Below are 13,638 nucleotides of genomic sequence, written 5' to 3'. Positions count from 1 at the left end.
TATATTCTCCACCATCTGACCCTTTCTTCCTTACACTAATTTCTTTTTGGTTGAGCTGTTTTCTCACACGATGGTGTGATAAGTTAAAAACCTTTAGTTTCTAACACTCCTTTTCATATTTTATGTTTCTGTAACTTCTCCTTGAACATCCTTCTCAGTAATTTATGTGGGTTGATTGAAAAGTATGGTGAATATTTAATTTTTGAAAAAGCAGTGTGCAGCAGGAAAGGACAAATGACCATTAATCCCATCAGAATGTTTAGTCTCATTTTGCACATGCTGATCTCTATTCTTTTTACTCTCTAAAGCAATTTTGGAAGTCCTTTGTAAATATCTTCGGGCGAACTGTTGTGCCTACTGTGATGTCATGAATTGATTCAAAACATTTACTTTTCATAGTCATTTTGGTTTTGGGAAAGAGGCAGAAGTTAGTACCAGATATGGTGAACAAGGTAGATGGGGACACACCAGTATGTTTTAATCAACCCGCCTTTCTATTGGATGGCACTTGGCAGCAACATGCAGTGGTTTTTGTTTTTTTTAAAATCACACTTCATAAAGACACTAAAGAGGACTTCAAGAATTGCTTCAGAAAATGACAAGAATGTTGGGGTCTGTTTGAAATGAGACTGAGTATATTGAGCGAGATTACTGGCAATATGTCTTTTACTGTAATAAATGTTTTTTATTTAAACCGTATTTTTAAGTAGTTCTAGCACATGGATAAACAGTTTTCATCCTTGAATCTATCCCATCTACTCAGAAATTTCTTCATGAATCCTTCAGTTTTATTAAGTGCCATATGGCTACACTTTTTATTATAGTGCTTTATGCTTTATGTAGAAGTTATTTTTTTATGTGGATCATCTCTATTAAAATGAAAGGTAGATTTTTTTTTTGTGGAATTAACTGTTCAACCTTATTTGGGGCATAGTTTTTTAAATGAGACTGTTAAAACTCATTTTGGTGTCAGATCTGTATTGTGGGAAGTTAAAGGTACAAACCAGATACATAGGATACCTATTCTTTCAGTTACCCCATAGCATCCTAAGAAATACTCAGCTCTAAGTTTTCTAAGAAAACATCAACTTACTAGTTTTCTAGGACATTGTATAATTGTTTGTTGAAGTTACTTGAACTAACATAGTTTGGGAAGTTTACAGTTGAAACATATAATCAAAATTTCATGAAATACCATGAGACTAAAAAATAAAGGAGAAAGTGAGAAAGAGGAATCATTCACAAAAACTCTAAGATAAAGAAAATTCCAGCATAATATCTCCATATTTGTTAGCTTCCGGACCTAGAAAAACAACACATGGAGTCACTTGAACTTTTGTAATATGAAATATAATAGTTACTAATGAATATACTAGATAAAAACCATCTGTATTTGAGGTATATTAGGGTAACTTATTTTTAGAAAAACATGGAGAATGAATTTTTCTTTTAAGCTTTAGCATTCCTTGATTCTGGTGAGCTATTAAATACTGTTGAGTAGATAGTGTTATAATCAGGCATCTGCCTGCCAGTTTGAAGAAGATATGCTTTCATAGCAAGTTATTTCTTGTTTCCATTTCACATTCATTAAACCATATTTATTCCTGTAATCCGGGTCCTGAATAAATTGACCTATATTGGGGAAGTACTCTTAACTCAGTAATCTACTTTTAGTTTACAGATAAAGTTTTAAATTGTAGTTATTACATAAGCAGTGTCATGTAAATTTGTTAATATGCATCAGTCTTCAAACCAGATAACACTATGTAAAATGAAAGCTTTTGATTTTGCAGGGTCTCAAACCCTAGAAATCCTAGATCGGAGTCATGTGCTTACTCGGTGTCCAGTATCCTTACCTCGCTCCCAGCATCTGTAATGACTGAAACAATGGCCTTCTTGTCATATATTTGTATTTTTTGTGTAAGGATTACCAGTGTTAGACAAAGAGTTACCTTAAAGGGAGTTTACTTTCTTAAAAATTTTACACATTGTTATAGTTTTACTTCAAGAGTTTGTATTTCCATTAAACATTACCTTTATAAATACTATTAACTGTCATTTTTAAAACTCTCTTTTGCCTCTTCAGTTTTACCGAGCAGAAGTTGAAGCTCTCCATTCTTCTGGTATGACTGCAGTCGTTAAATTTATTGATTATGGAAATTATGAAGAGGTGCTACTAAGCAACATCAAGCCTATTCAGACAGAGGCATGGGTATGTGATACAAATTCTGTACAAAGGCATAAGCCATTTTGAAGAAGATATATAGCTCTAAAAGATAAGTCATAATTATACAAAATTTGCAAAAAATTGATTACCCAACATAAAATTTTACTTTAATACTTATACTAAAATAAAAACGAATGGATTTAATTACTTGTATAATGTTTTGTATCATGTTTTGGAAATAAGCACCCTTATTACATGTTTGCCAAAAAACTTGTATATGTAAAATGGGATTTTATGCATATTTTGTTCTTCTCAAAGTGTTACTTTAAATTTTATTAAATTTATGTCCAACAGTTACCAAATTGAACCTGTTGGATATGTGTATATTGCTTTTTATTTTAGTTACATGTAAAATTAATAACACTGTACATGTAAACTCACATTTCATTTGCCATATATACATATATATATATATATATATATATACACACACACATATATGTACATACATACACAGATTACTATATCTCTGGTTAATAATTAGTTGATTAGTTATATTGCCAAGTATTTGCCAAAACTATGTGCTGTTATTGATGGTATAATTTAAAGCTCATTGTCCATTTTATAAAGGGCATGTAGGATTATATAGATAAATTCCCACCCACATTAAAGGAGAAACAAGAAGACAAAATATATTAGAATTAATTTCATAAATTTTTTATTTATTTAATTTTATTTCTTCAGTGCATGTACCAGTAAGAAGGTAATTGACTGATAAATCATACTGGAAAAATTAAAGGGCTGCAAAATTAGCTGTTGGTAAACTTATAACCCTAATTTGTTGCTATTTTCCTATAATGTCAAAATGTACGAGAAAATTATTTTTCCAGACAGTAGCCTTTCTTATTGCAGCATACATTGTCTTTTCATGAAGTGCTTTAGTTTTGGCCTTGTAAGTTATTTTATCATGTGTTCACTGGTGCCCTTACCCTTAAATATAAATAAAATAACAATATAAAACCTAATAGAAGTAATTTTTAAACCGCTAATCTTTATTTTCTGCCTTTTTGTACAAGAAAATAATCATTTCCTAGATAATTTATCAATTTACATTTTATAGTAAAATATCATTGGTTTATAAGTTTAGATTTGTAGAGTTCTGACTGAAACATTAATATCTAATTTATATCATTTTTCTGGCAAAATTTGATTTATCTCATCTGATAGTTTTCTGATTCTCATATCATGACAGTTTTTATTCCCTTTTATCCATCAAGACATTTTAGTCTGGTTTTGATAGTGAAGGTATTTATTTATTGAATCTATATTTCAGAAGTTGAATCTTGGTATACTATTTATTATATGCTCCCAAATATTTTTCACTGTAACTCCTAAAGAGTCAAAGCAGGAATTTTATATTACTTGGATTTTTTTATTCTTTTAAAAGACTGTAACAGATTAATTTTATTGTGCTCTCCTTAAAGAAATACATAGGTTTCTGGCTTCCTTTCTTCTTCCCTTCCTTTTACTGTCCAGGGTGGCCACAGCCGATGAGCACTTTTCTTACATCTCACTGTTACACTTCTGTTCAGAAATGTTTGATCCCAAAGAAGTAACTTTTATTTCTGTCTTCAGTCATTCCCCCAATAGTTCTCAGTGCTTTAGCCTTGATTTTATAGATCTGTGTAATTTTAGATGGATAATAAATTTCATCAGATGTCCCAGACATTTAATGATTTGGTTCTAAATGACACCACTTCATACTCTTTCTGCCTGTTTATGAATACTCATCTGTGCTTAATTTTGATGTTTTTTAGACTTATTTTTTCTGCAGTCAGCATATAAATCTTTGCAGGATGCTTAAGATATTTTGCAGAAAAAATTAGGAATGACCAGCTCTTTTGGAGGCTTTCATAATTTCTTTTCTCCTAATTGCAGATAACCAGGTGATTCCTTTTTTTAATCAAGTAATTTTTCATTTTTTATGATTTTGCACAAATTAACAGAAATTTTTGGATCATGTACATTATTATTGAGGAAAAGTTCCTCTTTCTTGTTTATCTCCATGAATGGTTAACTTGGTCTCCTTCTTGAAATATAGAAGCCAACCATGTCTTCATTTAGCTCCACTGAAAAATGATGTATGTATGTATATCTAAACATAAACATCTTGTCCAGTAATACAATCTATGCCAATGACAGAACATGTAATGTAGTATTAGTGTGAAATTCTCTTAGTCTCTGAGAGTATTAATATTGTTGTTTATAAACACTTTTTCTTTGGTAATCAGGGACTGTCTGTAACAACTTTTAAATTAATCAAAGATGTTCATAATTATCAAAGTCAAAATACTGTACTAATATAACTCTGATGGCTAGTCATACTAGGGAAGTTAAGGGGCTGCAAAGAGGGAGGGAGTTGTTAGAGGCCTTTGCACAGTTATTCATTTACACTATCAATTGAGAAATTTTTAATTTTTTAACTCTTGCACTACATATGTACATTATTAGTGTTTTATATTGTAAAGTGATGCTCCATCTTTTATTAAGGTTTATGTTTATTACTGGCACAGGAGTTTGGATAACCTCTCAAGTTTTCCTAAATGTACCAGTGATCACTTAGTAAATATTTTTAAAAGTAGTTTGTAGAAGAAAAAAAAATCAAAAAATGCCTGCATAAAAACTAAAGGCCTTTATTGAAATTACTGCTTGTATTATTTTTCAAAACATTTAAGGGTAAATCATTAAATGAAAAATATGAACTGTTAAGAGACAGTGGCTAATGGTTTGTTGTATAAAAATTAAAATAAAAATCAAGTTAATACTTTCAATCTAAGTGTTAATGTTGTTCTCATAAAATATAGGAATTTTTAGCCTTTTGTGTGTAGGTCAAATATATATTTCTCTTTTCCATCTGTATACCTTTTACTTCTAAAGCATATTCAGGTATGACACTTTTTAAGTGGCTAAAATATATTTTGATTATGATTAAATATTGTTTTCTCCAAAATGATTTTCTAAAACTTTTGATGTTATCCTTATTTTTGTTGTTATCTTACTAATATTTCAATAGTTCTACTGTAGTACCATATTCTACGTTAATGTCCTTATTGTAGTGAATTTTCTAATTACCACACCACACATAATGTGAGATTTATAGTTTATTGTGAAGTGGATAAATGCTCTAGGTTTGTATTTGTTTTGTTTTAAATAATGGTTCTTTGTTTTAGGATTTTCCTTATTTAAGCAAGGCAAATGAAGCATTGTAGAGTCTCATTACCTATAAAATTATAAGCTGAAAAACATTATATTTCTCACCATGTTATGGGAAAATAGTAGGGACAGTGAAAACCTACTGTTTGTGTTCCCGTTGGGCCTTTACCAAATTGGTTTCTTTTAACTCTAAAACTAACACCAAGAAACTAGTAAAAAGATGGCAGTGGCAACTTAGAAGCACTATACAAACCTTGGCACTGCTGCTTGTGCAAAACATTTTTGTGCTTTTTTGGCTGCTGTTGCTTCTGAATTGCTTTTTTAACTGAGCAAATACTGTCAGGTTCTGACTTTCCAAGTAGGTTCAGAATATGAAAGTTATTGAGACTTATATCCCAAGAAATGTTATCATGCTGATATGTAATCTTTTAAAAAATGTATAGTATCTGCTTCTTGTTGGCAGGATATGACCACTGTTCAATGATTGTTTTCACTAGAAAAATTATGATTGTATATATAAAGGTTAGTTCTCAGATTTGCCATTCATGTAATCTTGGGCAGTAAATTCTAGAAAGTGGCAGGTAGATTGTTATCATCTTATAGATGATCATCCTAAGTGTTTTACTGTAGAGTATTTATTCAGCAGATACACCTTGTACATCTGCTAGGTGTCAGACCTTGTTTGGTGAGTTGCATGTGTAAATCCACAAAACAAACAAACATCTATACCCTCTACGCAATGGTAAGAAAGTTGTAAATTCAGTTATATAAAACATACTTATATATCTCTCTGGAATCTTTATTCTTACCTCTTGAACTTTAAAACATATGCTAGTAAAGAAAATCCATTGCTGAGTAATGTAAATGTACACATCTTTATTTTATTCTATCTCAGTTTGAGGATAAAGTTATTGGGGAAAAAAGCAATACAATAAATTTTATATATTTTTAATTTCTTTTCTTTTTGGTACCGGGGATCGAACTCATGCCCTCGCGCTTGCCAGTCAGGTGCTTGTGCCACTGAACCCAGCCTCAAATTTTATATATTTTTAAAAATCTTATATAATTACCTATTTTATCTTGTGTATTTGTTTTGAGATAAGGGTAGCACTATGTTGTTGTCCAGGGTGATCTTGAATTCCTGTGCTCAAATTATCCTCCTGCCTCAGCCTTCCTAGTAGTCAGAATTGCAGGTGCACAGCACTGTACCTTGCTTTGTTCTATTCAAAAGTAAAATTTGTTTTTTGAAGGATTCAAGTTCTGTTTTTCATAATACTTATGATGAAGGCTGGGGATTTAGCTCAGTGGCACAAGCGCATGCCTAGCTAGGTACCCCCCCCCCAAAAAAAAAACCTTATGATGAATATATTTTCCTTGTTAGGATACTTAAAAAAAATCACTTTAATTTCAAGTTTTAATTTCTAAGTAATGGCACAAAGTTTTGTTTTTGTTTTTAATAATGGCATTCTGGGAAGCACATTTGAAAGTTATCTTTCAGAAGTGAGACAACAGTCATAAAAAGCCATAAATGATTCTTCCACTAATAAAAGTATTGAAAAGATACATAGAACAGGGAAGAACAACCCAAACCTATTTAATTTGAAGGGAAATGGAGAGTTGGGATACTTAAATTAATATATTACAAATGAATCTTAAATGTACTAGAACAAAGTCATGTTAATAATTTTAATGACAGTGATAAAATTAGACTATTTGATATAAAAGATCACAATAGATATTTAAAAAGGATAATTATTATAGAAACTATTAATTTCAAAAAAGATCAGAAATATGAACAATGAGACTCTGCCAACAAGTATTTAGTAAAAATTATAATTAGCTTTTTGATCATAGTCCAGAAGGCTTTTCATTCTTACAGATAAGTTGTTAAATTATTACATATAATTTATCATACTTAAATTACTGTGCTAAAACATAATTTGGTTAAGGTTGCTGAAATACTGAAATACATTTTCTTTTACTGTACATACTTCAAGAAATCTTCGAAGTTACCATTTTGACAATGCTTGTTTGCTTTTGTAGCATAAACAGAGTAAAGCAGAAACAAATTGTACAGCTCATTTAGCCCCATTAAAGAATATAATTTTGAAATTACAAGCCATGAGGATTCTATATAGTGTCTTTATATGTGTTTTTGTTTTCTTTTGTGGTTTTGGTGCTACAGATTGAGCCCAATGCCTCTAAAAGACATGTTACGATAATATTTGATTGGATTAGGTGTACTTTGTATCTTCATCTATTACCCACATCTTTTTCATCTGTGTGTAGAATAGCAGTTATCTGTATAGTTCTTGTAGAATAATTTATGATAGGTTTTAACAATCATACTTCTAGTAAAAAAGGAGAGGTGACCTATTTCCTTATGATAAATACTTCAGCGATATACAGTTTTCAGTTCCATTAAACCTTAGGAACTATTACTAAGAATTTTACACCTTGGTTTGAAATAACTGCCTTAGTGGCTTGTCATGTGCTGAAAACTCCATTCAGAAGGAAAGGAAATACTTTAACAGTGAGAATATTTTATTTGCCCTAAACAAAAACTGGTATAAGTTACAAAGAGTAAATATAATGAAGAACTTCCAGTCAAGCAGCTTATTTTGTATACACATTTTTTCTTGTTTAATCCCATCAATTTTCTACAGTGTATTTGAGAGCATGAATTGTACGTCATGTTAAACAGATCTGGAAAATGGTGGATGAAAGAATTAAGTACACTTTCGGTTGCAAGACTTTATTGAATCAGTGATAAGTTAATAGGCAATGTAAGTCTCCATGGGTGTACAGTACTCTACAGACTTACTTGAAACCCCACTCCCAATTGACTCTTCTAAACGGCCTATAGGAAGTACTTAAAAAACATCCTTCTTCTCGAATTTGCCATCTGTAAAATGAAACATTTGTCTTTAAGATGTATTTTTTTAGGTTTTCCAAACACTAGTGTGGTATTTTTATTATAAATGGAAAGTACTATATAAAAACCAATTCCTTCTCACATACCATCTCAAGACATTTTACTTTCTGTGAATAGAGCATAAAATATAATCTTGAAGTTTTATGTTATTTGAAAATCTTTTCTTTTTGTCCCTGTTAAGTCTATGCTGAGACCTCATTGAAGGAAAAAAAGGGATTTGTTTTACATGTAATTATACCAACTCACTGACCTTGATTTTGTCTAAATCTGGAAATTTTTATGTATTAGCTTCCAGAAATTGCCATTGTGAGGACTCCACTTGCAGCTTCACAATACTGCTGTGTTTCTGTAATTCTCACCTAATACCCACATGATATTTATATGTTCTGGTAGTAAGATAATTTTGATCATTTCTTTAGGTATGTGGTCATTCTTAAATGGAAAAGAGGATTCCTAAAGGTCCAAAATTTAAGCCAACATTTGTTTGTAATTTTTGTTGTTATTTTTAGGACAGGGACTGCCCAAGCTGACCTTTAACCTTCTGCTTCAGCCCCTGAGTGCTGGGATCAGAAACATGCACCACCATGCCCACTTTGTATTGTCCTTTTAATAATAAGCTAATGTATTTTCTCAGCTTTTTAATATTATTATTTCAGTTACATAAAATCTTGTTAGTCTCCTAGAAAACAAATTCTTATTCTACATTTTTCTTGATCTTCTGTTCTTATTTTCCTGATACTGTTTGTTGAATTAAATGACCCCATAATTGGCTCTAATTCCAGAGCTCATTTGATGGATGTAGAGGGGAAAATATTATTTTATGAAACTCTTCCTTCAGGATACTTTTGTGATAAGGCAGAATTTACTTTTGAAAATCAGCAAATAAAAGAGTAAAAGAAACTAGTAGGTATGTACTAAGTACTATAACATTGCTTTTAGAGCATCAGAATTTTATTAGTGCATGAACTGGGTTGATACTTAAAATAGGAAAAGGAGGTCAATAATTATTTGCCAAATAATTGGTATATACTTCAACATCATCTTTACTACTGAAGAATCCTTTCTAAATGTCAGAAGTAGGACATGTTAACCGAAGTAGGACAGTTTAAGAGAAGTAATGTGGGAAGCCAACATTGATGTTCCAAAACTCTTATTAACTTTAAAAACCCTGTTTAGCATTTTAATCATATGTAAATGTGATTGCCTTGGCCAGATTGTGTGATTAGTAAATTATTGTCAATCCCCCTTACTCATGATCAACAGAGCTTATTAGAGCAAGATATCAAAAGAGTATAATTCTGGTTCTGTGTAGTTCAAATTCTGAAATTTATGGGCATATAGTTTTTTAAAGTGTTATGGTTATTTTTATATCATTAAAATAATTTAGGACACTGATGGGCATTTTGTCTTGAACAGACTTAAGTAAATAAGGCTTACAATAATGTGAAGAAAGTACATCAATGTACTTTTTTTATAAGATGATCAAATACTATAAATATTACTGTTACCAGGGAATTCTAAAATTGGTATCAATATCTAAAAGAGTATTAGACTTAATTAAATCTGAAAACAATGGAGAAAAGGAGCCATGTCAAGAACTTTAAAGAATCAGTACTTTAAATTTGTTGTCTTCTGGGAGAAACTTTATCTCCTCCTTGTTCACCTTCTCTTCCCCACCTTTTCCTCCTTATCTAACCTCTTCCCCCTCTCCCTCTTCCTCCTTTGTTTTATGTATCTGAGCTCTTTCTCCTCATCCTCTTCCTCCCTTATACATTTGTTTGCTGCCTTACTATCATGAAAGGTGTCAAGTGACTTTTAACTATTTACACAGGACAGCTACTCAAGTGAAGAATGGTTAGGTAGCATATCCTTTACAGCTCAGAAAGCTCCAGTACAGATGTTGTGTTCTTGGGGTAGGCCTTTGTTTGCCCTGATTTATGTAAATGCTTACTTTGCTTCCTGATGTTTGTTCTTATGAAAAGACATCTGCAAACTGAAATGTGTAGATATTCATCACTGTAAAATCTAGAAATAACAAGAAGGTTATCATGAGTATGGTCCATGTGAATCATGTTCTTCTGCTCTTAGGAAATTAGCAAAGGATATTAAACTCCTCATTGAATGTCTCTGAAACTTCTTAAAAAAATAAGTAGGATTAGAAATTAAAATATGTATCTCCTTTAAGAAAAATTACGAAATTGCTCTAAACACTATAGATTGGAATGTCTAAATTTTGTATAAAAATATAATTATAAAACTATATTAAGAGCATTTTAGGCATTATTTAGAAAATATAAAATATCTCAAGAAGATGCTATATGCCTGTTTGTTGAATATGTAAATTCCTTTCCATTCTTTAGTGATGCTAATCACTGAAGAGAGATAGTATAAACTGGCTGAAAGTAGTCAGAGTGGGCTACAGATGCATTACTGTCTTAGTTCTTTGGCAGTTTCAAAAATAATTTCTGTAATGGTGTAATTTAAAAGATATAACAAATTGATAAAAGAAATTTAAAGAATCTTATTTAAATAATTTTAATCATAAAATGTTACTCTCTAAAATTAATTTAACTGTGCTTTAAAGTTCCAGTGAGTTTCATATAAATAGCAAGATGTAACAAAAACAACTTCAGACATTGTTTAGCTCTTACTGCCATTCTTGCAACCAAGGCTGAGAAACACTTTCAGCTTCTGTGTGCTTTATTGGGAAAGAATTTGGTGAAAAGGGTCACTAAGAGAATTGAATGTCTGCTCTGGTTGGCCTTTGGAAGAAGGGAAGCGGGTGAGGCTGGTCTTGGGCAAATTACTTCCACCTCCCTTTTTGCCCCTGCTTCAGCTCCAGAGGAGCTGGAAATGCACAGGAAGAATCAGAAGACCTGGGTTCGAGTCCCGGCTCTGCCACTTACTACCTATGTGACTTTGGGTAAGTTACTTAACATCTCTGGGTCTCAGTTTCAGTACAAGTTGTTGTAAGGATTAAATAATCTATTTCAACATCTGCAGAAATATAAATTTTTATTACCATACGCTTGGAATCCTCCTCTATTCTTCTGTACTCTGGTGTTTTCAGCCATGCATTTAAAGTAATCCAGAATGACTTAACTCCTTTTGCTTCTTCCTATGCCCTCTCTATATACTATAGCTATTATTCTTATTCTCTGTGTGCCTCAGAGTTAAGTATTGTAAGGATGTAAAACCAGGTTGATTAAATTAATCTTCACGATAGAGTGTGGATTAATATTACCCCTTCTTATCCTTCCCACTCTGTCATTCTTTAATCTTCCTGAACTTACGTGCTTAGAAACATCAAACAATGAATCTCTAAAAGCATGAAGATTCAGACAATACTAGGGGAAAATTTTTTCGCAGATGGAAGTCCTTTGGTCCTGTTTCCCAGCTTCTTATTTGTTAGTAAGGTTGACTGGGAAAACTAGAATAAAAATGGGCCTCTGGTCCTTTCATTTTCTCTGTGAGAAAAGAGATGGAAATAGTTCAAAGTTCTTCAGATGTCTCAGTGGAAACCTAGTTCCTTAATCTGAAGAGCATTTAATCAGAAAGAGAAAAGGGATTTCCTGCTACTACTTTGTTCAGATCTTTGAGTCATGTCTGATGTGGTGTCATCTCAGTAAAATAAATGCTGGCCCATCCTCAGCCAAACTTAACACATACCTAATCCTGGGTGCTCAGTATATGGTGGGTGCAGGACCTGGGAATGAATTGCCTTCTGGATCACACCTGGATTCACATCAAGGGCTCCTTAGGGCTGCATATGACTCTCTCGCCCAGCCCTCTACAGGAGAAGGATGCTCAGTCTGGCTATGGAGAAATAATAGCCACTTAATGTGAACTGCTTGCCGTTAATGCCTAATTACCATGCAGTGCAATAACAATTACTCATGTCATGATTAGATTATATTTTGAAGATTTTATTTTACTTTATTAGCCTTGAACCATTGACTTACGTTCAATATGGTTTCTTGCTGAAGTAGCAATGTCATCTTTTATAATTGAAAATTAGAAATATTGAACTCTGGTAGTAATCAAATGCAAATTGAAACAATTACGTATATTTAACATTATCAGCTAATGGAAAAAATTAAACAATAACATGTTGGCAAGGATGTAGTGATATAGGCACTCTTACACATTGCTAATAGCAGTATAAATTGATATGAACTCTTTGATATTTTTTTCCCAAGACCAAAAAATGTTCATAAATTTGGAACTAGTAATCCTATAGTTGTTAATGTCTCCTAGGGAAACAGTAAAGGAAAAAACTAGTCACTGAGATTCTTATTGCAGCATTATTCTAATAGTAAACAACTAGAAGCTACCTAAATGTCTAATAATAATTGTAAGGAGTTGTCTAATTTTAATATAACACAGCTATGATAAGAGATCATTAGGAAGACTAATATATGGGGAATTCATAGGCCTGATGAAAATATATTCAATGTAATGGTTGTATTAAAATAGTAAAGTTGTGTGCAGCCCCTGGACATAAAGTTATGTGGATAAATTCAGTTTTATAAACACTTCATAATTTTATAATCACTTTTAAGTCAAAAAAAGGCAAGATAAAAAAAATCCTCTGATAGTTCAGTTATTAGTCTTTCAGAAAGAAAAGTATTTGACACATAAATGAGACAGCTTTTGTATATTTATTAAGCACAAACTGATATCTAACTAGTTAACCGATTTTCAGTAAAGATTCTCGTTAGGAACTTTGTATTTGAAAGTCTGTCTAGTAAAAGTATGTGTGTTGTCAGTATGGAAAATGTCCTGTGGAGCAGTTTTAAGCTGTTAGTGTTATAAATATAACTAATGTTTCATGACTTCTTAAGCTCATATTTATGCTGGATATTAATACATTTAGTATATAGAAATGTTAGATACCTAAGCAATCTGAGGTACGTTGTGTCACTCTGTGTATGTAAGTATGTGTAGACATGCATGGGCATATGAGATATATCAGTGCTTAAAAGTTGTGATTCTTGCTAAATTGTTCCTTTGGAGGAGTTAAGAAAGTAAGTAAGGAAATTACTTTTTAAAATTGTTTAATTTCATAAGGTTTAATTTACTGACCTGTCCATTAGTGATTTTCATGGTGTTTTAGTCATTTTTTTGTCACTAGGACAAAATGTTCAACACCTGCAACTTAAAGGAAGAGAGGTTTATTTTGACTCACAGTTGTAGTGGATTTAGTCCATGGTTGATCAGCTCCAAGGCAGAAACAGTATGACAGAAGGACATGACATAGGAAAGATGCCCACCTGTGGCAGCCAGGAGGCTGAGAGGGAGAAACTGGGAACAGAAATATCTG

General features: G+C 31.8%; 1 protein-coding gene across 5 annotated transcripts in view; it reads left to right on the top strand.

Moving 5' to 3' along the window:
• Tdrd3 (tudor domain containing 3) overlaps window positions 1–13,638 on the top strand; it is a 133,542-nt gene that overhangs the window by 101,220 nt on the left and 18,684 nt on the right. For 3 of the 5 annotated variants that reach the window (XM_063232697.1, XM_063232696.1, XM_063232699.1), the window contains exon 12: window positions 2,087–2,212. In XM_063232697.1, coding sequence (XP_063088767.1) covers window positions 2,087–2,212 — 126 coding nt within the window. Of the gene's footprint in view, window positions 1–2,086; window positions 2,213–11,151; window positions 11,239–13,638 lie in introns of all 5 variants that reach the window. The other 2 variants (XR_010041798.1, XM_063232698.1) reach the window with 1 other exon arrangement.

This window comes from Cavia porcellus, unplaced genomic scaffold, assembly GCF_034190915.1.
Source record: "Cavia porcellus strain 051 isolate PalLab524CR breed Dunkin Hartley unplaced genomic scaffold, mCavPor4.1 scaffold_21, whole genome shotgun sequence".
NCBI lineage: Eukaryota > Metazoa > Chordata > Mammalia > Rodentia > Caviidae > Cavia > Cavia porcellus.
The sequence above is the reverse complement of the archived record's forward strand: the minus strand, read 5'-3'. Positions and strand labels throughout refer to the sequence as shown.